The sequence below is a fragment of the Pygocentrus nattereri genome, chromosome 24 (assembly GCF_015220715.1).
Source record: "Pygocentrus nattereri isolate fPygNat1 chromosome 24, fPygNat1.pri, whole genome shotgun sequence".
Taxonomy (NCBI): domain Eukaryota; kingdom Metazoa; phylum Chordata; class Actinopteri; order Characiformes; family Serrasalmidae; genus Pygocentrus; species Pygocentrus nattereri.
This window is the reverse complement of record NC_051234.1, coordinates 23440642-23464083: the sequence shown is the minus strand read 5'-3', so window position 1 is coordinate 23464083 and position 23442 is coordinate 23440642. Positions and strand designations below refer to the sequence as shown.

At 39.1% G+C, this 23442-nt stretch overlaps 2 protein-coding genes across 2 annotated transcripts; one reads left to right on the top strand and one right to left on the bottom strand.

Moving 5' to 3' along the window:
- Nucleotides 1-985: 985 nt before the first annotated feature.
- On the bottom strand, nucleotides 986-3580 carry si:ch211-161h7.8 (thiosulfate:glutathione sulfurtransferase). Its single transcript, XM_017717391.2, has 4 exons — nucleotides 3424-3580; nucleotides 2746-2868; nucleotides 1152-1314; nucleotides 986-1045 (listed from the first exon to the last, which is right to left on the bottom strand). The coding sequence occupies exons 1-4, from the start codon at nucleotides 3560-3562 to the stop codon at nucleotides 991-993; spliced, it is 480 nt and encodes a 159-aa protein (XP_017572880.1). The 5' UTR covers nucleotides 3563-3580; the 3' UTR covers nucleotides 986-990.
- Nucleotides 3581-6022: 2442 nt separating this feature from the next.
- kpna1 (karyopherin alpha 1 (importin alpha 5)) lies at nucleotides 6023-23369 on the top strand. The gene is made up of 14 exons (XM_017717371.2): nucleotides 6023-6123; nucleotides 10920-11053; nucleotides 12624-12737; nucleotides 12889-12988; nucleotides 13462-13556; nucleotides 13813-13944; nucleotides 15087-15175; nucleotides 15485-15584; nucleotides 18151-18314; nucleotides 18749-18827; nucleotides 19040-19165; nucleotides 19260-19387; nucleotides 20794-20969; nucleotides 21467-23369. Exons 2-14 carry the CDS (start codon nucleotides 10928-10930, stop codon nucleotides 21652-21654), a joined length of 1617 nt encoding a protein of 538 aa, XP_017572860.1. The 5' UTR covers nucleotides 6023-6123; nucleotides 10920-10927; the 3' UTR covers nucleotides 21655-23369.
- Nucleotides 23370-23442: the final 73 nt, after the last annotated feature.

Below are 23442 nucleotides of genomic sequence, written 5' to 3'. Positions count from 1 at the left end.
GTTGAACCGTGTGCTGCACTGGGTTGGTATGACCAACAGGTCAAAACAAGCTCAGAACAAAGTGACCGCTGTGCCCTGATTGCTGTTCTTGCTTTGTGCTTATTTTGTTTTGACATGTTACGTTTTTATACACACAAAAACCAAAAGGAACGGCAGATTTCTCAAAATGTAGTGGAGGAAAAAGTCAGATATTTGACTTGAAATGTAGTGGAGGGAAAGTAAAAAGTCGCCCGAAATGGAAAAACTTAAGTAAAGTACAGATACAGAAAAAAACTACTTAAGTACAGTAACTAATTACATTTACTTAGTTACTGTCCACCACTGGTTGCATCAGCACAGTCATGTCTTTCAGTCAACATCTGGCAATATTGTATTGATGCAACATTTTATTCGTGTGGAAAATGTGGTTATATTTCATTATGTAGAGAGACAAACCTGTGCTATTTCATTTTTTTATTCTTAGCAGTGTGCCACCCCGATTAAAATGTATTGGTCTAATCTGGCCACACAATTCTAAAAGCTCTGCCTATTTACTTGTCTGTGTCTGTAACAGCTCTGCGAGGCCCTTTAGAAGGAAATGGTGTCATTGTGCTGCCCCCATCTGGCCGTAACATGCACTGCAGCAGCCAAACCTGCTTGTCCAACTAAATTGTATGTCATAAAAAAGTAATAAATAAATTATTAACATGAAAGTACTTTTACAAATAAAGTTGAAGTGCAAAGTTCACCTCTTTATTTATTGCTCACCTATTTATTATTAATGAACACATTGATAAAAAGCAACACTGAATTTATTTGATTCCAATGTGTACAGCATTTCCACGTGATTTAAAAATATTGCATCAAGAAAGTTTTGCTGGTTTTCGTGAACATTACTGACTTGTCAGTGAGTGGTTTTCTAAACAATTATTTTGTATTTTTACAATGTATATGAAGGTGTAACGTCATCTTTGTAGCATGGTTTTGCAAGCAAGGTTTTTTTTTTTTTTTTTATTGCTTCTCCTTCTCAGCCCATTCACTGTATCCACCTGCATAGTGACAAGCCCTGGAAGAAAGAGAATCAAAAGCTTTCGTTTAGTACCGCATGCTTTTCAAATGTAAGCTAAGATCAGAGTGGAGCTTGCAGTGTGTATAAATGATTTGCAGCTTGCCTGCTGAATCCCAATCGCAAGGCAATCTCGAGAGCAGTTAAACTCCTGCGGCCTGTTTGGCAGTGGAAAACGATATTCTCGTCTTCCTTCTTGGGGACTTTCACCTGAAAACGTCTTTCAAAAGCCTTTGGGGGGAGTTGCAGAGACTCCTCAAGCTGCTTCACTGTTAAAGGCAGATAAATACCCACATGAGAGAAACATCAAATGTCTGTGCTGTACAACGTATTTAAAACAAGGGCTGTCACAAGTGAATATGTAAATAATCAAATATAATATACTGAATCTTTTGAGAAGTCAATGAATATTTCAGGGCCCATAATGTGGAAATCCAACATGTGACACTATATATATGTAAACTACTCTCCAAAAGACTCTCTAAAAGACTCTCCAAGGATCACAGCTGGGGTGTTGCAGACATTATTTCGGTCTTGGGGTCAGAACGTGTCCCAAACTACATTCAAACACCACCCACATGACCACAGTCTTTTGGGAGGGTTGCCAGAAGACAGAACGAGAACCAACAAACTCAAGGGGCCTACGGTTTGCTAGGTGTTAATGGGACTTTCAGTGGGACCATGTTCTATGGTCAGATGGGTTAAAACAGAACTTTTTTGAAACAGTAGAAAATGACCTCATCCCCACTGTGAAGTATGGTGGTGGATCTATGATACTGTGGGGCTGTTTTACTTCCAAAGGCCCTGGACAATTTATCCAGATACATAGTATCACAGACTCCATCAAGTACCAGCAGATAAATAAAATTACAACCTGTTTAGCTCAGCCAAGTGGCTTAAACTGGGCCATAATTTGGATCTTCCAGCAGGGCAATGTTCCAAAGTGCACCTCAAATCAAAAATGGATAACTGACCACATAATCAAGGTTTTGCCTGGTCATCCCAATCTGTAGATGTTCTGTGTTATCGCAGATCCTTTGCCATGTGTTCTCTAATCTCTTTAAGCATTGCATGAGAAGACTTAGACCTGCTATCTTTGCAAAGGGAGGCTGAACAAAATATTCAGTGAAGGGGAGCCAACAAATGCGGCACACACTTTTGAGGAAAAAAATATTTCGTAATAAGATTGCAGATTTCTTTTCATCATTGTACTTATAAATAAATGCTAGACGTTTGTTAATATTTTAAATGACAGAACAAAAAGAATAAAGCAATAAATAATGTTTTTGCAGCCTGTTTTACCAGGGGTGCCAGTATTTGTGGAGGGCACTGTATCTGCAGATTTGGCGTATAGCACTTTAGCTCACCCCATTCACACTAAAGCCCAAATGGCTTTTTGAATGTGGGTGGCCAATAAGAACAGAGCTCATTTACATACATCAAACTTACTAGCACAGCCTGTTTAACTGTAAGGGATAAAGAAAGGTTGACAGTAGCCATAAAAATGAGTTGTGATCTATATTAAAGAATAGAATATGGGCCCTTTTAATAAAGATCAAGCAATTAAATTGGATTCAGAAGAACAGTAACAAGCCATGCGAGGGCTTAAAATGAATCAAGAACAATATGTCCCAGTAAATTATAAGTAATTGGGTAATTAAGTAATTGTGACAGCCCTTTTTAAGTGACTGATCCCTCACATGGTATATTGACGGCAGTAGGAATGTGGCCTGCTTGGAATTCTTCTGGATTTCGGACGTCGAACAACTGGATATTGCGGCTGGCCAGCATCGCCTTAAGCTGTTCTAGTGTCACCACCGAATCTGAAATCATGAATCCATGGTTTATAAATTAGTCATAGCGTAAGACTTTTTCCTCAAACTTGGCTTTTAAACCTGTTCCAGAAAGAAAGACTAGAAGGATAAAAGGATAAAAGGTGAGTGTCACACATGACCTGACGACATCAACTGATTTGCACAACAATCATTATGCTGTGATCAGCACATAGTAAGAGCTCTAAGCCAACCACAACAGAATGAGAAAAAAAACCGTGCACCAAAGAAGAACAGCAGATTTTCGTTTCAGAAATTGGATGAGGTGAATATGTTTAGAAGTTCAGAGACATGTTACGTATTATGATAAGGAACAAGCCCTAGTGAAGATGCCCTATGACCCTCACAGTCAGAGAGAGAGATTTCATAAAGAACTTAAAAATACTCAAAAGCCGTGAGAGCTTCTAGTATTCATTTTTGAGCGTGTATCAAACAGTCTCTACATATGAAAAAATCATTTTAAATGCCAATCAGAGGAACAGAACACATTTTAATTCACATTGATCATGTCTAGCATATTTATGGAGATTTTTCTTTTTTCTTTACCACGTTTAGCTGGATCCTCACTGCACTTGACAGCTGATGTCCTGAGTCCACGGCCAGATGTGACTCCCCCATAGTAGTAAATGGATGAAAATGGTTTAATGGCAGAGCTAATGCGCCACAAAGCTGAAAAGACTGTCATTTCTCTGGGGTCCCTCAGAAAAGCCATGCAGAAAGCTGAGACCTGGCTGTTTTATAGTGCAGTGTCAGTGATGCCCCCTGGTGACCGTGCGCCTTAAAATCAGCCTCAACTATAACATTTTCAAAATGTATTTTATTAAAACAGTACCTTGAAAGAATTAAATGTACAAACCTATATTGAACCTATTCAAATGAATTCATACATAAATAACAAAGTAAAAATAAAGTCATTGAATGTGAATGTCACTGAATAAATAAAGTAAAATAAAAAGTTAAATAAGTTGATAATAATAATAATAATAAATGATGATAATAATACTACTAATAATAGACTACAATTAGGATGTCATGACTCTGGATTTGTGATTATGAAATTTGCCCACTAAGGTTAAAAGTTGCATAACTTAATTAATTCAACTTGAATTAACATCATAGTAACCATACAGTTACATATTTATGTCAACGCTAACTGAAGACACAGCCAAGTGAGCAAAAGATGAGTACACAGTCTCACTTTTGACAAGTTGCTTTTGACGTTTTTGAGTGATGAGATGCTGTGACAAATTCACAAAGTCAGATTAATTTAAGTATCCATTATCCCTTTTCACAGCGCTGTGTTCTGTTAAAAAGAGTCATTTTAATTCAAGGGAAGATTCCAAAGGTTTTCAAAACTTCTTCATTCAATCAATAAGATATCAAGAGTGGTTTGTTTTGAAATGCTCCATTCTAGAGAAACTTACCAAGTCTGAACTAGGCACAGTGGTGGTGATAGGAACCAGACTTCAAAGAGGAATTTGGAATTTGAAGAGTTGTTCTACATTTCTGCATAGTTAAATTGTTAAAGATGCCAACAAAGTAATTCAGAGCAGTTTGATGTGAAATCAGAATTGTGGCGGTGATAGGAACCAGGCATCTGGAGTGTTTAATGTCTCTAAAAGCTCTGTCACAGAAAGTTATTACATGAATTGGTTGTGAACATGCTGCCTAAGGTAGAGCCAATGATGACTCGACTTTTAGTCTTAGCTCAGGTTTAATCTGGGTCTATGACACTGAACCTAAGAATTTTGATTTGTACAACCCCAATTCCAATGAAGTTGGGACGTTATGTCAAACATAAATAAAAACAGAATACGATGATTTGCTAGTCCTTTTCAACCTATATTCCATTGAATACACTACAAAGACAAGATATTTAATGTTCAAACGGATAAACTTTATTGTTTTTTTGCAAATACTCACTCATTATGAATTTGATGCCGCTTTGTGATGCACTGATTTAGGATTTTAGGAAGCTGAACATTATTTTCAGTAAGTGACTGTATTAGAAGACTAGCTTACTCAGTGAAGACGGCCCACAAAGCTAACCTTGCAAATGAATATGGGGTATATAGTTAAAAACATAGGTGGGTTGATAAAACAGCTTGAGAAGTAGTATAAAGGTAGCAGGTAAAAAAGCATAAGTACTAAGTTCCAGCAAAGCTTCTTGGTCATCCAGCACATCTCATCATAGATGCTGGAAGGTACAAAGAACAAACAAACTTGTTAACCTCTATTTTTCTCATAAGATTCTCCATTAAGCAGCCCAGAACTGAATAAAATGAAAAAGAAACAGGAGTAACTACAATGAAAATTAGCAGAAAGTGAAAAAAGTAGATTGCTTTCCTTACAAATACAGTACTATGCAAAGATTTAACAGACTACAGAAATGTCTGTGTAATGTTGATAGTTGTACAACAAAGTGGTAAATATATGTTATATAAGGATGACATATTGTTTGAAAAAAGTGCATAATATTAGGTTTGGAGAGAGACAGTTTTACTTTATGAATATAAACCTTTCCTAATAAAAGAAACTGCTCTATGATTTACAATTTTCTCAAACTCACCACATCTAAAATAAAACATCAGACATATCAATCCATGTGATACTCCCAACAATTTTCTCAGTAAAAGTGTTGCATATCTATCCAAATCATTATTGTGTAAATAAATTGATAAAAACAATTGAACAATTGTTTCTTTCTCTAATCCACAAAGACTACAGGTATAATCTAAATCTAAATTAAATCCCAAACCATGTTTCACTGGATAAATTTAACACAATACCTTAAATGACACCAAAAAATATTACCAAAACTGTCAAACATATAGCAGTCTATTAAACAAGAGTAAAATGGTAAAATATTGATAACATACATTTGGGGATTCCGTCATATACAACTGCTTATTGTTGTGGCTTTACTGGTGTCTGAAAATATTCAAGGAATTTACCATATGATAACAACTGGCCCTTTGTATTAAACAGTTCTCCCACCAGAAGAACCCCTAAAATCCGAGAGTGACACAACAGCGATTTTTTCAAATAATTAATCTCTATTATTTCTAAAAACAAAATTATAATTATAATAAATGTATATTTTTATATGGGGGTCATTAAACGCGCATGCGCAGATGTAATTCAGTCCTCCGCAGTCACACATGCGCAGTAGCGCAATACCGGTCAGACGCTCCGGATCAGCGGCCCGAAACGACGACGGAGTAAACGGAGTCAGCTGTTAAACAGGTTAGTCTCACAAGAATTAGACATTTTTGGTAACAATCATTTATTTATACCACGATATCGACCGATATTGATCAGACATCTCTGAAAATCCCTCCGTAGACGACCGGAGAAAGACACCGGCTAGGCGGCTCCGTTCCGCGGGCTGTGGCGCATGCGCACACCGGGGCCGCGGGGCTTTATTCTCGAAAAAGCAAAGACGAGTCCGAGAGACCTGGAAACATTTCTTTAGCTTTATTTCGTAATTTCTACAGTTTGATTAAAATATATTGTGTGGTTCTTCGTAGTGGTGGTAGTGGCAGTAAGGTGATCGGGCTTTAGATTCATGCACGTCTGATTTCTGTGCTGGGCAAATTCCACATTGACGAGATTGTCAACGCTGGTTAGTCAGTTAGCGGTAGTTAGGTCATCTAAGATTTTAAGATCCCTGATAAACTTTCATTTCTTATAGATTTAACATCACAACTGCTTTATTCAGTCGTCCTGCTGAACCCCTCCAGTTTAACGTTAAGCATTTCCAGACATCATACATCGTTAATTACACGAAGCTGAACACAGCTTAGTTGAATTTTCTCGTTCCACCTTAAGTTAAATGGTGCTGCAGTTACTGGCGCCAGAATGTCACTGCTGCACCATTTAAGGTGGAACGGGAAACTTCGACTAGGAAGCCAGTTTAGGTTTAGGTTAACTACCTTTTTTGGCCAAATTGCGTTATGTTGTGTCCGTTGAATATTTCCTTCTTTTTGCAACTTCTGGTTATTTTGTTCCTCACCCTATTTGCCTGTTTTGCGTTATGTTGTCGTCGTTGTTTGTATCGTTAAATAATTACTCGGACCTTAAAAAGGGGTCTGTCAGGGCGCTGTGCTAGCCTGGAACGCTAGGCTAAGCTAATTTAACTAGCTCGCCAGCCTCTTTTTACCCGGTTAGCGAGCTGACTTAGTGCTTACATCTTTAGCTAGCTGTTTATACTTTGTTGTGGTTTTATCCTTATCATGTCACACAACCTAACATGTAACCCGAAGCACTACACACATCCGTAATACCCCTCTGAGATGATCATATCTGCCCCGTAGACGTCACCGATTTGTGTGTGTGGTGCAGATTAGCGTCGGCTAGGCTAAGCTATGTTTTAGCGATGGCTGTTTATTTAGTTGGGCTGGCGGTGACTGTTAACCTTGGTGCTGAAGTTAGCCGGCGAGTTTAGTAGAAATGCTTGCAGCCAGTGTCATTACTGGGTTCACATGTAAGCTAGTGTCGAGGTATCTGTCAGCCCTTTGCTCGAGTCTTTATTCATTTCTCCGTTCGATCTAAAACTTCTGGATTTGAGAAATATTTAGTAATATCTAGTCTATAATATCTAGTTAGCTAGATGTATCTAGAGTAATGGCTCTTGTTACTAACTAGCTGTAACTTGAACTAGTCAGAAGGATGTTTTTCCACTATACGGCACAAATAGGAATGCGCCGATGAAGAATTTCTATTGTCGCTTCCAATTTCTTACTACTTCACTTTTGGCTTTCTTACCTGACTTAATCCATGGTTTACACTATGTAGGATGAATGAATGTACGTAACACTCTAGCGCGTTTCTACTAATCAACTTTATAATATAGCTTAATAACGGTATTTTCTCTTTAACAAGCCAAACTGGCATTTAAAATAACAGCAAAATAAATCAGTTGTCTGTTTAGATAACAGGAATCAAATACCTTGTTAAATTAAAGGTAACAAGAGTCTGGCTTAGCACAATGATGCTATTACATGTTGGTCCAGCATGAATGCACTTATGTTACTCTCTTTAAAACTGCAACACAGATCAGCCATAATAAAAATAATACACTGGCTGATTGATCTGTTGATTCCCATCTTGGCTGATTCCCATAGCCGCAAATCTAGTTTTGCAGCATGCAGAGGAGAAACTTTGCGCTGAGTGATTTTGGTCTGTTTTTATTACTCAGTATTATTATGGTATTGCGTGAGGGTGTGAAATGATAAATCTCTGTTCTTCAGTAAAAGAAACAGCACTTTGATGGAACCATGGCTTACGAAGCATGGTAGGGGTTCATTTTGGTGAAAAAATAAATCTAGAAAGCTATGAAGACTTTTTAAAATCATGATGTTAAGCAAGAATTCCAGTTTTTTTGCCCATAATTTATTGCACTGTTTAAGTGTCATTCAGAGTGTTTAGACATGAAATGGTCGTTCTAAAGAAACTTATCGAGTCGAATCAACAGTGGAGGTGATAGAAACCAGATGTATTAAGGTCTTTAAAAGCTTCCTTGCAACGTTATTACATAGAGTGGGTATGAATACTTTGTCTGACGACTGATAGTTTTCTGATAGAATTTTCAGCCCAGAACATCAGAACATATTTTAAAGTACATTCATAGTGGAGTGGTCAGTATAAGGTGTTGTAAGACAAAACAGTACTACAAATGTTTATTTTCAGATGTGTCCCTACTGTACCATCATAAACATTACATATAAACCTCAGAAGACAGATTTAGGTTCAGTAGCAATTTTGAATTTCCTCCCACAGTCCAAAGACATGCAGTCAGGCCAATTGGACATGTTACATTGCCCCTAGGTGTGAGTGTGTGAGTGACGGTCTGTCTGTTTGCCCTGTGACAGACAGACCCCCCCCCCCCACTATCACCACCACTCTAAAGAGATGGCAGCTAGAAAGCACCATTTCACATCAAACCACTCTGTTAACTTATGTTAGTAAGACAGTGCCATCATAACATTTTGGTTGGAAGAATTAAACTGTTTTGGCCCATTTCCTTTTCCAGTACCATTGCCATGATGTACTATTAGTTTCCTGAACATGGATTAAGGCTTGTTTTGGACCAAAGTTAGAGGTAATTCAGTACTGGAAATCCCTTGTAGGTTTAGGATTGCTGTCAGTCTGGGAATCCAGCTGCAGCTGATTTGATTGTTTGCACACGGGCAGGATCTTGAACGCTACAGTGTTCTTAAGAAACTCAAAGCTGGGGCAATAAGACAAGTTTAGAAAGTGGTTGAAAGCTTGATCACAGTGAAAGATATTTGTTTGCTCCACTGTTTATGTTCATAAATCTGTCCAGATACTTTTTTCCACCATCTTGTGCCAATCACGTGTTAAGAAGCTTCTGGAGCGTGAGAAGCAGAAAACAAAAACCCGCATTACTTTGCTGGCTGTTTGTTTGGCAGTCTCCCCTGCTAAATTGTTTTGTTTATCAGTTTTTGTTTTTTGCAAAAAAGTGGAACCGCTCTATAGGATTTTATTCTTGATCTGTGGATTAGGTGTACGTACCCACAAGAGATGGCAAAAATGAGGAGTGGGGTGGGTGGATGGAGCACAGCACACCGCTGTTGATTTACTTATGCATATTTTTTCCAATATTCCGTTTGGGACAAGACTATATAAGGTTTTCACATACAGGACTATATAAGGTTGTTTTCACATACAGGACTATATAAGGTTGTTTTCACATACAGGACTATATAAGGTTGTTTTCACCTACCTGTTGGATACATTTTTTGGAGCTGTCAGAGGCCTGACTTCACTGAAAAGTGTGTATGAAGTGCAATGGAATATCGTTCTGCCTAAGAGACTGGTGTTAGATCCTTGACTAAGTAGGAAACGTATGCTTGACATTGTTGTTTTCTTGGTGAAAACCGTGTTTAATTCTTCAAACGAATTGCGTGGAATTGAATGTAAACATCCTAATCTTTTTGACATGAGGCAGAACAAGCTTCTTCTTCTTTCGGCTGCTCCCTTTAGGGGTCGCCACAGCGGATCATCTGCCTCCATCTTGCCCTATCCACTGCCTCCTCTACTTTTACACCAACCATCTCCATGTCCACCTTCACTACATCCATAAACCTTCTCTGAGGTCTACCTCTTCTTCTTCTACCCGGCAGCTCCATCTCCAACATTCTTTGCCCAATATATCCACTATTCCTCCTCAACACATGTCCAAACCATCTCAACCTGGCCTCTCTGGCTTTATCTCCAAACTGCTCCACCTTCACTGTCCCTCTGATCTGCTCATTTCTAATCTTGTCCATCCATGAGGCACAACAAGCTATTAGCAATTATGACACATTAGTAAAAGGTTATAAAAGTTGTTATATCTGATGAATATTCAACGCAAGGAAGTGGATAGTTTAATGCTGGCTGATGGAGAGCACAAAGGAAAATCAGTAAAGGTCAAAATCTGAAGTTTAACAGTATAAATGAATGTGAATTCACTATTAGGCAAACAGCAGGTCACTGTTGCCCTTTAGACTATTCTTATGAATGGTTTAAAATGAGTTTATTACTACTTAGATAGTAAACACTTTATAAAATGATTGATAATCATAACACATACATAAACAGGGCTGTCGTTTGCCTAATAGTGAACTCACATTCATTTATACTGCTAAAGTTCCTATTTTGAAGTTTACTGATCTTACTCCCTTAGTCAACATTAAACTGTTGGCTTCTTCACATATTCATATTTATCAGATATAAAGAGCTCACCTTTTCATAAATGTGTTACAACTATCCAAGTATTAACCATTAATAAACTCATTTTAACCCATTCATGAATGCTTCATAAGGTTAGTCTTATTCTAAAGTGGTGCCACAACATCAAATTAACTGTATTTTTGACATTGATCAGGAAAGTAGGTGTTCACTTTTTTGCAGTTGATTTTTTTTATTGTTAATACATTTATTTCATGTGAGGACCCTCTTCCACATATCATCTTGTTTTGTTTTTGGTTTTGATTACAGTAGTAGTTGTACATGATGTTCTTTCTTCCCTGTAGGCTACACCATGAGTCAGGGAAAGGACAATGCGCGACTCAGAAGCTATAAAAATAAATCCCTCAACACAGATGAGATGAGGAGAAGGAGGGAGGAGGAAGGTCTGCAGCTACGCAAACAGAAGAAAGATGAACAGGTAAGATGATTAGAGGGCAGTCTGACTGGCCCTTCAGTTTTCTTACCTGCTTTGTAATTTCAGTTACTCCGGGTTGTGGCATTCACTCGGCTCTGGTAAAGCTCAGAATCAGTTTATTTTGGTGGTGGGAGTTGCCAACGTTGCTCATGTCTGTGCTGGGGGATTTTCTAAACCATCTGGACTATGTAATTAAGTTTAATTTGTAAGCCACAACATGGTTCTGTGATAATGAGAAAAGAAATTAGTAGTAATGTCATCTAGGTAGGGATGGATATATTTTTTAGGATTTAATCAAATTCAAATCCTAATTATGTGCCATTGATATCCGTCTATGAAACTGTAAGTTTTAGGCAATTATACTATAACTAAATATAGACTATAACATCAGAAAACGGACAAAAACAGCTTCAGGTCTCAAGAAGAACGCTCAGCTCATGTACAATTGGACATCAGGCAAAACAGCCTCAGACTAAGCTAAGAAAAAAATGACCTCAAACAGACAAGTTGGTGTAATTTTCACAATCTTATTCTTTCTTACCAGTTTAAAAAATACAGTTAATTGCCAAACTAAACATGACAATATGTTACAACCTCCGCTTTACTGATTTGAGCTGTTGTTATAAAGAGTGTATAAGCTCTGAGGAAGTACAAAAAAAGCTAAAGCTTTAATTACAATTCTACATCTCTTTCAGTATTTATCTATTTATTTTGATTTGTCATTGCTGTACGATTTTAAGTTAACACTCATAATTTCTTCTATTACTGTTAAGCTTTATCACCTCTCAATAAATGTCACGATTGGTCCCTGTCCTGTCCATGTGCTCATGTAGTGTTTACTTCCCAGTTCTGTCCATGTGCTCATGTAGTGTTTACTTCCCAGTCCTGTCCATGTGCTCATGTAGTGTTTACTTCCCAGTCCTGTCCATGTGCTTCTTTGTTTTATTTTTTTTATTCCGGCCCCTTGTTTTGTGACTCCGCCTCTGATTGTTCCCACCTGTGTTTCCACCTGTCCCTCGTTAACCCTTGTTTTTAAGCCCTGTGTATTCCTGATTTTCTTTTGGTCTTTGTTTGATGTATGCTTGTTTGTATGTTTGATGTAAGGTTTGTGTTCAAACTGTTTTGTTTATTTCTGGCCTGTTTGGAGTTCTGTGTTCATTTTTGTCATGTCTGTACCTCCTGCTCTCCGTATTGGCTCTCTGATCATGGGCTGCTCTGACCCTGATTTTGGATTTGCACTTAATCTTGCTTGTCTCTGCACATCCGCCTCATCATCGCTTCACGTTACAGTAAAGCACTTTGAGCTGCCACCAATAATAAAAGTGCTCTACAAATAAAGTAAATATTATCATGATTTACTCTTATTGGTTTTCTGCCAAATCTTTAAAATATATTCATAGTTGAACAGTTAATAGATAGGCCAATAATAGATAGTCCGTTTCTGTTGGACAGTACTCTGGTTTTAATTAATTTATAAACAGTTCCTGTTCAGAGGCGTTTACTGCTTGACTTCCCTAGATTAAGGATTAGGTCACAGTCACCTGAAGCTTTGTGCGTTTTTGTGATGTTACAGCTGTTTAAACGGAGGAATGTGGCTACAGTGGAGGAAGACTCCACACTGGAGGATGACGGCATGTCGGACAGTGGCTACCTGGAATCCCAGGCCAATAACATGGACCAAATCACGGTAAGAGTTTAACTCTGCAGTGAAATTGCCTCTGCCTCTCCTAAGGCTACCTGATTGTCCTTCTCTCTGACTGTTTATTAGTTAATCTGCTTGGGAGTCTGTTGATCTATCGAAGTTTAATAATTAATTAAATTATTATTTTTGTTATTAGGGAGGTGTTATCTCTGAGGACATGACCCAGATGATCTTCTCTAGTTCTCCAGAACAGCAGCTTATGGGGACACAACGCTTCAGAAAGCTTTTGTCAAAAGGTTAGAGCACATACACATTCCCTTAAAAAGGGAATTCCACCAATTGTTCTAAATTTCTGCACAGTTTAGTGGTTAAGATGTAAACAAAGACATCATGGATGGTTATCTGTGAAATTGTTTATTGAAGAGAAATTTACTTCCATCTTTCCAGTAGTAATGATATGGACCAGTGAACCCTTGCATATCTTCTTGCAGCAGTATTATTTTGAGCAAAAGAATAATTTTTTGTTGAATTACATGAATGTCTTGATTTTTCCAAGTATTAACAGAAACACTCATCTGGAAGTGTGACTGGTCAGGATGCTCACAGGACCTAGTAGAAATATTGTAATTTGTTAAATGGCTCATTTAGTACTGCAATTACAAGTTTCAGTATAGCTAATTCCAGTGTCACATTGTTGATTAACTAACGATATATTGTGGGATGTGTTGTGTATATCTGCTAATATAATTGATGTCTGACTTTCTATTAGAGCCTAACCCACCTATTGATGAAGTCATTGCCACACCTGGTGTGGTGGAACGCTTTGTGGAGTTCCTGAAGAGGAGGGAGAATTGTACACTACAGGTGAGTACACATACAGGAAAGGCAGACGGATATTAAACTCACCACATGCTAAATGGCCTGGATCCTCCTGTGAAGTCTTAGACTTGTAGAAGCCATGAGTCAGTTACTCATCCAGGATGGAACGCTCTCAGGAGAAGCTCATGCTTTAGGAATGTATCTGTGTTACAAGTCTTTCCAGTGTCTTCATCTTTCTGGCTCTTAAGTGCATCAGTGAGAGGCCGAGTGCTGTATAGTGATGAGTACTCTGTCTCCACAGTTTGAAGCAGCGTGGGTTTTGACAAACATTGCCTCCGGCACGTCCCACCAGACGCGTGTGGTCATTCAAGCTGGCGCTGTGCCCATATTCATAGAAATGCTCAACTCAGACTTTGAAGACGTCCAGGAACAGGTATTTTTAACCTACAAAACGCAGGCGTAAATACATAGTTCACAATGAATGTTGTTAAATTGTATATCGCTGCTGTCTGGACAAAACCACGTATCTCCATTTTTGTCATTTTTCAGTTTTTGACATAATTCGAGAATGCCTGTGGTGCTATATATTGTGCATAAATTTAATGATGAAAGGACCAACAGACATTACCCAAATTTGCTTGGATAAAAGTCTGGTGCCATAGACTTACATTAAAAGTAGAGTATGTTTTTGCCTTCTCCTATAAAGTTATCCTTTTGGAGATACGAGGTTTTGATCCGACAACAGCGATGTGCACATGCATGATGACGTTTGACACCAACAATAAAGTTGTCCAGACACAGGGAAAATATTTCTAATGATTGGCTGGTTAAAAAGCCATGTCACTTGAACGGGAAAGTACACAAGAAGGAAAATTTGTTTCTGGTTGCATCACTTTACACCTCACATTGAGGACGATACGTTCCCCCCACAAACAACCTCAAATTAGGACTGCGCCTGAGTTTTGCTCCACCCCCATGAAAAAAATAGCAAGGCAGCAGTCTGTGACCACAGCTTTATATCGATTATATGGTGCAAAATTAAAAGGGGCCCACTCTGAAAAAGATGAAGAACCCCTGCTCAATTATAATTCATTGCTTCATTAAAACAAGTTTTAGTTTATACAAAAGTTACTGTAGTTCGCTGTGTTATCTTGTTTGCAGGCTTCTTCACATATTGTGAGGTATGGGCAATGGCGTTCCATAACTGAGTTTGTCTTCAGTCCACGCCTTAAATGTCAAGACTCGGTCAAAAAAACAAGAAAAACAAAGTTAAAGTACAATAGTACTGATTTTTCCATGGGTTTTTAATAATATATTAGCACTAAGCTAATGCTAATGCCTGTTAACATTTCTGTCCTTTCTAGATTAAACAAGTACATTTGAAGTAATTCTTTGAGACATTTAACTGACATTCACAGATTTGACCTTGTTTATAGCGGTTTCACAGTGAATCATTTACAGTGAAGAGTTGATGCTGCTGAGTAATGTAGTGCACTTAGAGATAGTCCACATAAACTGTGCCTGATGTCTGTCTATGTAATCATATTCATCATTTTCTCCTTTGTTTTGCTGCAGGCTGTATGGGCATTAGGCAACATTGCAGGTGACAGCACGGAGTGCAGAGACTATGTGCTGGATTGCAATATCCTACCCTCCCTTATACAGTAAGTTGTTATTATGTTATTATACTCGTGTCTTTATATACATATATAGCTGCTGATGCTGTTTCCTATTTCTAAGAATTAATTACCCATTGGTTAAGTTACGACTCAGATTTGCACTTTTGTATCTAGAACTTTCAGAAGGACTAGAGTCGTGTTTGCACAATTGGCCCTACCCATTATAAATCAAAACTTGATTGGTTGGTACAACTGTCATATTCTTATTTTGTTGGTAGTTCATCTGACATGTATGGCTTTCTGCCCAGCTACTAATAGATGATGTATATCAAGCATGGTTGTTCTGTTTTACAGGCTACTGGCCAAACAGAACCGTTTGACTATGATGAGGAACGCAGTGTGGGCTCTGTCTAACCTGTGCAGAGGGAAGAACCCACCTCCAGACTTCTCCAAGGTGAGAGACACCATTATCACTTACCGTCATTAACAAATCACATCTGGATTTCCGTCTGTAATTGAGTGCAATGGTTTTGAAGTGTTTGCATGTAATAATTCTTTCCTGCCACATCTCAGTTTTACAGAAAAGAAGTCTATAATGAAACGATCTTCATAACATCATTACGAGTGGGTGGGGCTAAACTGTTGTAGGCTAGGTAGTTGGGTCTATGGAAATGTGTTTTGTGACATCACACGATTCAATACAGTGAATTTAAAACAGGATGTTTTTGCAGTTTCATATTATTTCAAAAGAGTGAGGATTTTTCTTGATATGGGCCCTTAAAGTTGCCTATGAACATCCTAGATCCGATTTGTGACTCGCATTGCTAGCTAGCCACCTTGTACATGCTGATATTGAAAATAATTCTTTGGAACCACCCTGTGAAAGCTTCATATTTTAGCTCATTTTAGTCTGATAATTTTAGTCATTTTAGTCCTGTCCAGATACATAATTCCGAGGTTTTCCAGGCACATGTTGCCTCACATTGGAAACAAAGGTTTTTGACAGTTGCTTCTCAGCATATTTAGCACGTATGTCCATGTAACGGACCAACAGAAACCAGACATGTGCGGATAAAACCAATAATATTGGATTTATTATCACAGGAAGTAAACGTAGTCGAGTAACAAGCGTGGGTCAAAACCAGAAGGCAAAGCAGGATCACAATAGTGATCATAACACAAGGTGAAGTAAACAAAAGGGCAGGGCTGAAGACAAAAGTTGAAAGGCAGGCAATAAGGTCCGAAACACACAGGTCAAAAGTCCAAGGCAAAAGGGATAAGCAAAAAACGGAGAAAACAGGCAAAAGGTCAAAAAACATCAAACACAATCAGAAAACCGCTCAGTACGTTCTCAGGGAAGCAATACCTCGCACTGACTAAGTCTAAAGCCCGGGCTTATTAGCTATCTAAAAATATGTGCTAAACATACACAGGTGAGTGTCTTCAGTAATCAGGGGACTGTGAGCATTGATAGGTCCGCACCTGATTGTCAGAAGTCATGTGATTCCCGTTAGTATTGTGGGCATTGTAGTCATTATCAGAGTCCAAGTCAGAAGGAGGCTGAGAAGTCACCTGGCCTCCCGAAGGAGTCTGGGTAATGTAGTATGTTTCCGTCTGAGAGTTCATGCAAGGCGTGAAAGTCCACATCAATCACTTCCTTAATCAGAAAATAATGGATGCTTTGGAAAAAGGAAAGCTCCATCCTTTCAATTATAATACAATTCAATTACACCAACTGTCCACTTCATTAAGTACACCTTCTTTTTTTACCTACACTCTTTGGCCTCTTTTATCAGGTCCACTTACCACATAGAAGCACTTTGTAGTTTTACAGTTACAGACTGTAGTTTCTCTGCATACATTGTTAGCCCTTTTCACCTTGTTCTTCCATGTTTAAGACCCCCACAGGACCACGACATAGCAGGTATTATTTGGGTGGTGGATCATTCTCAGCACTGCAGTGACACTGATGTGGTGGTGGCGTGTTGGTGTGTGTTGCGCTGATCTGATTGGATGAGACAGCAGTGCTGCTGGAGTTTTTAAACAAAGTGTCCACTCAGTGTCTGCATTTTTAAACACACTTACCTTGTTGGTCCACCTTGTAGATGTAAAGTCAGAGACAGTAGCTCATCTGTTGCTGCATGGTTTGTGTTGGTCAGCCTCTAGTCCTTTATCAGTGGTCACAGGACGCTGTTGGCTGGTTATTTTTGGTTGGTGGACTATTCTCAGTCCAGCAGTGACACTGAGTCTGATCCACTTGTACCAGCGCAATGCACCACCACCACCTCAGTGTCGCTGCAGTGCTGAAAATGATCCACCGCCCAACTAATACCTGATCTGTGGTGGTCCTGTGAGGGTCCCAACCGTTGAAGAACAAGGTAAAACGGGGCTAATAAAGCATGCAGGAAAACAGATGGACTACAATCTGTATTTGTAGGACTACAAACTCACAAGCATGGCATGTGGAGCTGATAAGATGGACCAATTCCAAAGTGTAGATACAAGGAGGTGTATCCAGTGAAGTGGCCGGCTGGGGTATAATACAGCTATTAAGCATCACTTTGCATTTATGTGTGCACAATATCCTCAGCTGGTTCCTCAGTTGTTTAAACACCAAATTGTGAATGGAACATGATCGTATGTTCATGTGTTAACAAAACATGCTTTGAAAATACAACCCAATAGAAACTCACTCATGTGGTGGTGATTATATTTCCATCTGGTGTTTTGTCACTGAGGAAATGTATAACAAATGTAATTACAGACATTCCCATCATAATCAGTGTATCTAGTATGAACGTGCCATATTGTGGTAGCTTTAAGTGGAGCATCTTAATTCAGATCTAATTTCAGAGCAGCTTCCCTTTACCATGTAGATTTAGCTTTAGTAAACACTTTTTCATTGAAGTAGAATGTACAGTAGGTGTGGGGTTGTAATCTTGTAAATGTTTACTTAACAAAGCTTTTCTGGTAGACTCTAGGTTAAGTGAAATGTATGTGTTTGTCCTCTGTGCTTGTAGGTGTCACCGTGCCTCAGCGTCCTGTCCTGGCTGCTCTTTGTGAACGACACAGACATTCTGGCTGATGCATGCTGGGCGCTGTCCTACCTGTCTGATGGCCCCAATGACAAGATCCAAGCTGTAATTGACTCAGGAGTGTGCCGCAGACTGGTGGAGCTGCTCCTGTAAGATGTTTCACATTGCATAAATACAGTAATAATTAATTTTATTTATATAGCAGGTAGGAGTGTGAGAGAAAATTTGTTTGATCACTTATAGAGATTACTGTCAGTTGCAGCCACACCTCCAAAGTTTAGTCTTAGCTAGTTGCACTTTCTCTTTCTCACAATCCAAGTAATCCCAAACACATTCAATTATGTTGAGATCTGGACTCCGTGGTGGTTAGTCTTTCACTAACGATTTCATGACAGCTGCACGTCCTTTCAGACCCATAATGTTGAGTGTTCTTTTCCCAGTGCTGTATAATGAAATACTTGAAAACATCAGTGATCAGGAATGGTCTTCATTCAGGCACATACGTTTTTTGAAACAAGACTGTATAATCTGTAGTAATTGGTGATCAACAGGTTCGGTTATACTTTCCTTTTTTTTCTTCCAGGCACTCAGATTACAAGGTAGTATCTCCTGCTCTTCGAGCTGTGGGGAATATTGTTACAGGAGATGATCTCCAGACACAGGTAATAAAAGTACAGTGACACTTTTAAGTGCTGTGTGGTTTATTTGGACTTTTAGCCATCAATTCAGCATTTCAGTACCGTTTAGCTTTCACTGTCAAAATGAGATTCTCCATTTTAAATCAGTCTCTATTAAAAGACTAGGCTTAATCTCACTTCTGTAAACTGGCTCTGTGGGTCTCAAAGTCATGACTGATTGCCTTTTGTCTGAGCAGGTGATCCTGAACTGCTCCGCCCTGCAGAGTCTCCTTCACCTGCTAAGTAGCCCAAAGGAGTCCATTAAGAAAGAAGCCTGTTGGACCATCTCTAATATTACTGCTGGCAATCGGGCACAGATACAGGTAAATCTGTTCCTGCTTTTGTGGACACTTGAGTTGTTGACTGTGTGTTGTCTAAGATAGTTTTTGCCCACTTCTTTTCTTTCGCTCTCTCTAGATGGTGATAGATGCAGGTTTGCTCCCTCCTCTCATCAGTATTCTTCAAGTGGCCGAGTTTCGTACAAGGAAGGAGGCAGCATGGGCCATCACTAATGCCACTTCTGGAGGCTCTGCTGAGCAGATCAGGTCAGAAAGAGAAAATATACTGGACCCCAGTGATTTTTATTTAATTTTTTGTAAGGTAGTTATTTCTTGATATTCAACAACCAGAGAAAAATAGCAGTTTTTATCATCCTTGAGCAACAAGTCATATGTGAAAGGTGATAGGTATGTTTAGTTCCCTCAGTCCAAGAGCTAGTTAAAAAGGAAGCCAATTGATGAAATTGGATTAAGCTAAGAGCACCTGTTGAAGACTTTCAGGAGGGTGCTGCATTGTAGTTTTCAAGGACGAGTTCAAATGAGGAACATTTTAGAGATTAAGGATGGTGATCATTAAAGCTGGTGCTAGAAAAATGTATCTGTGATTAGCAGTTCAGTTTCTGTTTATCATTCATAGCCAATTTTGAAGTGCCTGTTAAAAAAATTACAGGCTTTCTTTTCATTTGAGGTTGCTGATAGCCTAGTAGTAAGAGAGATGAGGCAGCAGTCAGAAGGCTGGGGGGTTCAAATCTCATGATTGGCTGAGTAATCCTGACACTTAACCCCCACTGCTCTGCTGGAAACACTCTGCTGCCCCACAGACATAAGGGTGCCTAAAAACTAGACATCGCAAGGATGGAACGCATACACATGCAGATCTTATCCATCTAGAAGGTGTCTGCACAATTGAAGTGTCTGCCTTTAGTATGTAGGCACCCTAAATCTCCCTTGTAAGTGGATCAATAAAGTATAACTTTACATAAATATTGCAGAAATGTATTCTGACAGAAATATTTGCAAGTCTTTTCATTGACAAGTAAAGTACAGTAATGCCCAAAAGGACATTGCCCATTTATTTAATTTCTACTCTGTATTTAGTGTGTCCACTCTTTGGTACAGCTTCTGTTCTTTTCAGGACACCTGTTTAGAGTGTTTTCAAAATCTGGAGGGATTTGGTTCCGTCTTTTTTCCGGCATTTTCTGGTTCTCATAATCCAAGTAATCCCAGACACATTCAGTGATACTGAGGTCTGTACTCTGGGGTGGACAATCCATTGTTCTTAGAACACTCCTAGCACAGTTGTTATGGGTCCCATTTTTCTGTATCTTTTAATATTTTTGAAATGCTTGTTTTTCCCTTGACTTTCTAATTATCTTATATGTAACCTCTTCAGAAACATCTCCTAAACATTGTTGTGCTTCTAAAAACTTAATGTTTTAACTGCATGTTAAATAAGTGAATGGTGGTCTATGTCATATTTAGTGTAGTCTATGTCCCATACAGATGTCAGAAGGTAAGTAAATACTGAAATGCAGGAGTGCTCCATCCTGGACATGTTGGTCAAATTGCAGATGTGCCAGTAGTTTTAGCATGTGGGGTAAACAAAAAATGGCAAAGTTTGTGATTTAGTAATTATAGTGTCACAATTGCTCACTTCTGTCTCTTACAAATAGACACCTAGTGGAGCTGGGGTGCATCAAGCCTCTCTGTGACCTTCTGACTCTGATGGACTCCAAGATCGTGCAGGTGGCTCTGAATGGCTTGGAGAATATTCTCAGACTGGGAGAGCTGGAAGCTAAGAGAGGAGGAGGAATTAACCCCTACTGTGCACTCATTGAGGAGGCATATGGTAAGAGAGCCCTGCCAGCTGTCTCTGTATGTCTGCTCAGCACTTGCACTGGATTGCTTGTTCATTGCAAAAAGCTTGCTGCTATCCATGCTAATGTCCAAGCCAAATTTATATTATTTCCTTCATGCCTCTAATGTACTTTAGAGGGCAGCACTGAGTAGTCTTTGTTTATTTGTTTATTTATTCTAATGTTTAAGCATGTATGCTGGCAAAATGAGTGTTTTTAGCTTATATTACTTAGTAAACATACCTAACAAGTAAGGTGGCTAATCAGATGATTTGGCCATGTTAGGCTTGAATTTTAATAGTTGCAAACAATTAACAAGAAAGTGCTAATTATTTATATGACAATTAATCATAAGGTAAAATTTCTTAATGACAACAGCCGTAGTCAGAAGTCACACAAGTCGCTAAAATAAACATTTTTGGTTGAATTGTGACCTCATTGTTGTATTATGTTGTCTATACTCAAGTCATTTTTTGCTGCCCTTCTTCAGGTCTGGACAAGTTGGAGTTCCTGCAAGGCCATGAGAACCAGGAGATCTATCAGAAAGCCTTTGACCTGATCGAGCGCTACTTCAGCCCTGAGGATGAAGACCCAGCGTTGGCACCTGCAGTGGACCTGCAGCAGCAACAGTTCCTCTTCCAGCAGTGTGAGGCACCCATGGAGGGCTTCCAGCTCTAACCTCCCCCGTTCCTCCCGCTCCACACAGCCCATGCAAGAAGGAGAGATGTCCCCAGTTCCATCTGAGAGAATGATTAATAACGATCATGATTATTGAGAGTATGACTTCGCAAGAGCCTGTGTTGCTGGTTGATCCCCCCCTCTTCCCTCTGCCTGCTGTCACTGGTCCTATTCTGAAGAACCAGATCTTGACAGCCTGAACAAAAACATGACCATCAGATCCAACTGTACCTAGCAGAATGCAGTCGCCTCCCTGATAATTACTCCCATTGCCCATACTGTCTTGCATTAATCCACCACTGAACGCAAAAAGAAACCTAAGGAATTTCCCATAAACACCTAAACCCGTCCAGTACAAGCAAGCATCAGAGAAGCCCTGTAAGACTAAACCAGGAAAACTCCGCAACCAGCTACGAGCTTGGAATAAACTTACGGCAATACTGACTTTTGAGACGGGTGGCCTGTACATGATCCTTTTTTTCATCTGTAAGAAAACACTGGACTGACCGTCTGACTGTGTGCAGCGCGTCCTACAGGCGCTCCCAAAAAAGAGGCATGATGTGGGCAGTGTGCCCTGAAGACTGAGAGAATAAAGACTTCTACTGAAGGCGACACACTTTTACTTACTTGTTAGACTAGGACAGCTTATAAAAAGACAGCTCTTGTTGACACAACAGAGGGGTCCAGACTGTTTTGTGACTGACTGTGCCACTTTGGCGAAACCCTTTTGCATTCAATCTCATGCATTCCTACAATGACTGAAAACTGGCTGTCCAGGCTCCAGCTCGCTTTTCATTTATGATGACGCATTTGCACCTTTTAAGAATTCTGGGAGTTGGAGTCCTACATGCGCACTGAGACTGTTGGACAAAGACAGACTTTTTTTTCCTTTCTTTGATTTTTTTTTCTTTCTTGAGCCTGTGCATCAGACCCTTTGGGACTTGTAAGAGGACAATTCCATATGATTATCAATATTCATCATCATCAGCACTTTATGTTCAGGACAGAAAGCCTTGGTTTAAATCATAACCATCTTCCTTTCCATGCAGTACTTGGCCCACATTTGCTCTCCGACTCCTCAGGAATTGAGGGAAGAATGGTGTGCATATGGTGCGAGCCTAAATCACAGAACGTTCTTTACAGAACTAAACACACTAAATATATTTTGAGTGCAATCTCATTGCCTCGCCCTGGCTGAAAAAGAGACTTTGCCCGTTTTGAAGCTTCCTCCACCAGTCAGACTCTATGGACATTTAATGAGCTGAAGGCTTGGCTTCCCTATGTGTTTGACACACAAATTTTAATATGACTGTCTGATCATGATTCTCATGTTCAGATGACCCCACATTATATGGTCTAACTAGAAGGAATGTGAGGAAAAAAACATATAAAGTAAAAAGCTGCATTCCTTTTAGCACATTTCTTAAGTTTTATTATTTTTGGGGTAGTATCCGTCAGTACCGAAGGTGCCATAATTATTCCTAATTGTGAAATTAAGATAAAAAAGACAAGACAATAATAAGAAAATGAATCCAAATTAAACTTGAAACATAGTCGTGATTTTGTTAGCTCAGAAGCTAAACGATTGTTTACTAATTTTTTTTTGTCAGAATCTCCCAGAGAGATGACCAGCTCTTCATGTTCAATACTGCTGTTGTATTGAGATTGTGTAACTGTTCTCTGTTAAGCCATTTGCATAAATGCTGTTTCATGAAGTCTCATGCTCTTTTTCCATTTTTGCCCATTTTGATAGTCTGATTTCAGTTTTAATGTCCAGAAAGTGTGACT

Bases quoted from the DNA above. Each gene is read 5' to 3' on its own strand.
- kpna1 (XM_017717371.2), top strand. From the start codon at position 10,928: ATGAGTCAGGGAAAGGACAATGCGCGACTCAGAAGCTATAAAAATAAA. The intron at 11,054-12,623 runs GTAAGATGATTA...GTGATGTTACAG, and splicing joins AACAGAAGAAAGATGAACAG to CTGTTTAAACGGAGGAATGT. The intron at 18,315-18,748 runs GTAAGATGTTTC...TTTTTCTTCCAG, and splicing joins AGACTGGTGGAGCTGCTCCT to GCACTCAGATTACAAGGTAG.
- si:ch211-161h7.8 (XM_017717391.2), bottom strand. From the start codon at position 3,562: ATGACAGTCTTTTCAGCTTTGTGGCGCATTAGCTCTGCCATTAAACCA. The intron at 1,315-2,745 runs GTGAGGGATCAG...TGCCTTTAACAG, and splicing joins TACTGCCGTCAATATACCAT to TGAAGCAGCTTGAGGAGTCT. The intron at 1,046-1,151 runs GCAAGCTGCAAA...TCTTTCTTCCAG, and splicing joins TTGCGATTGGGATTCAGCAG to GGCTTGTCACTATGCAGGTG.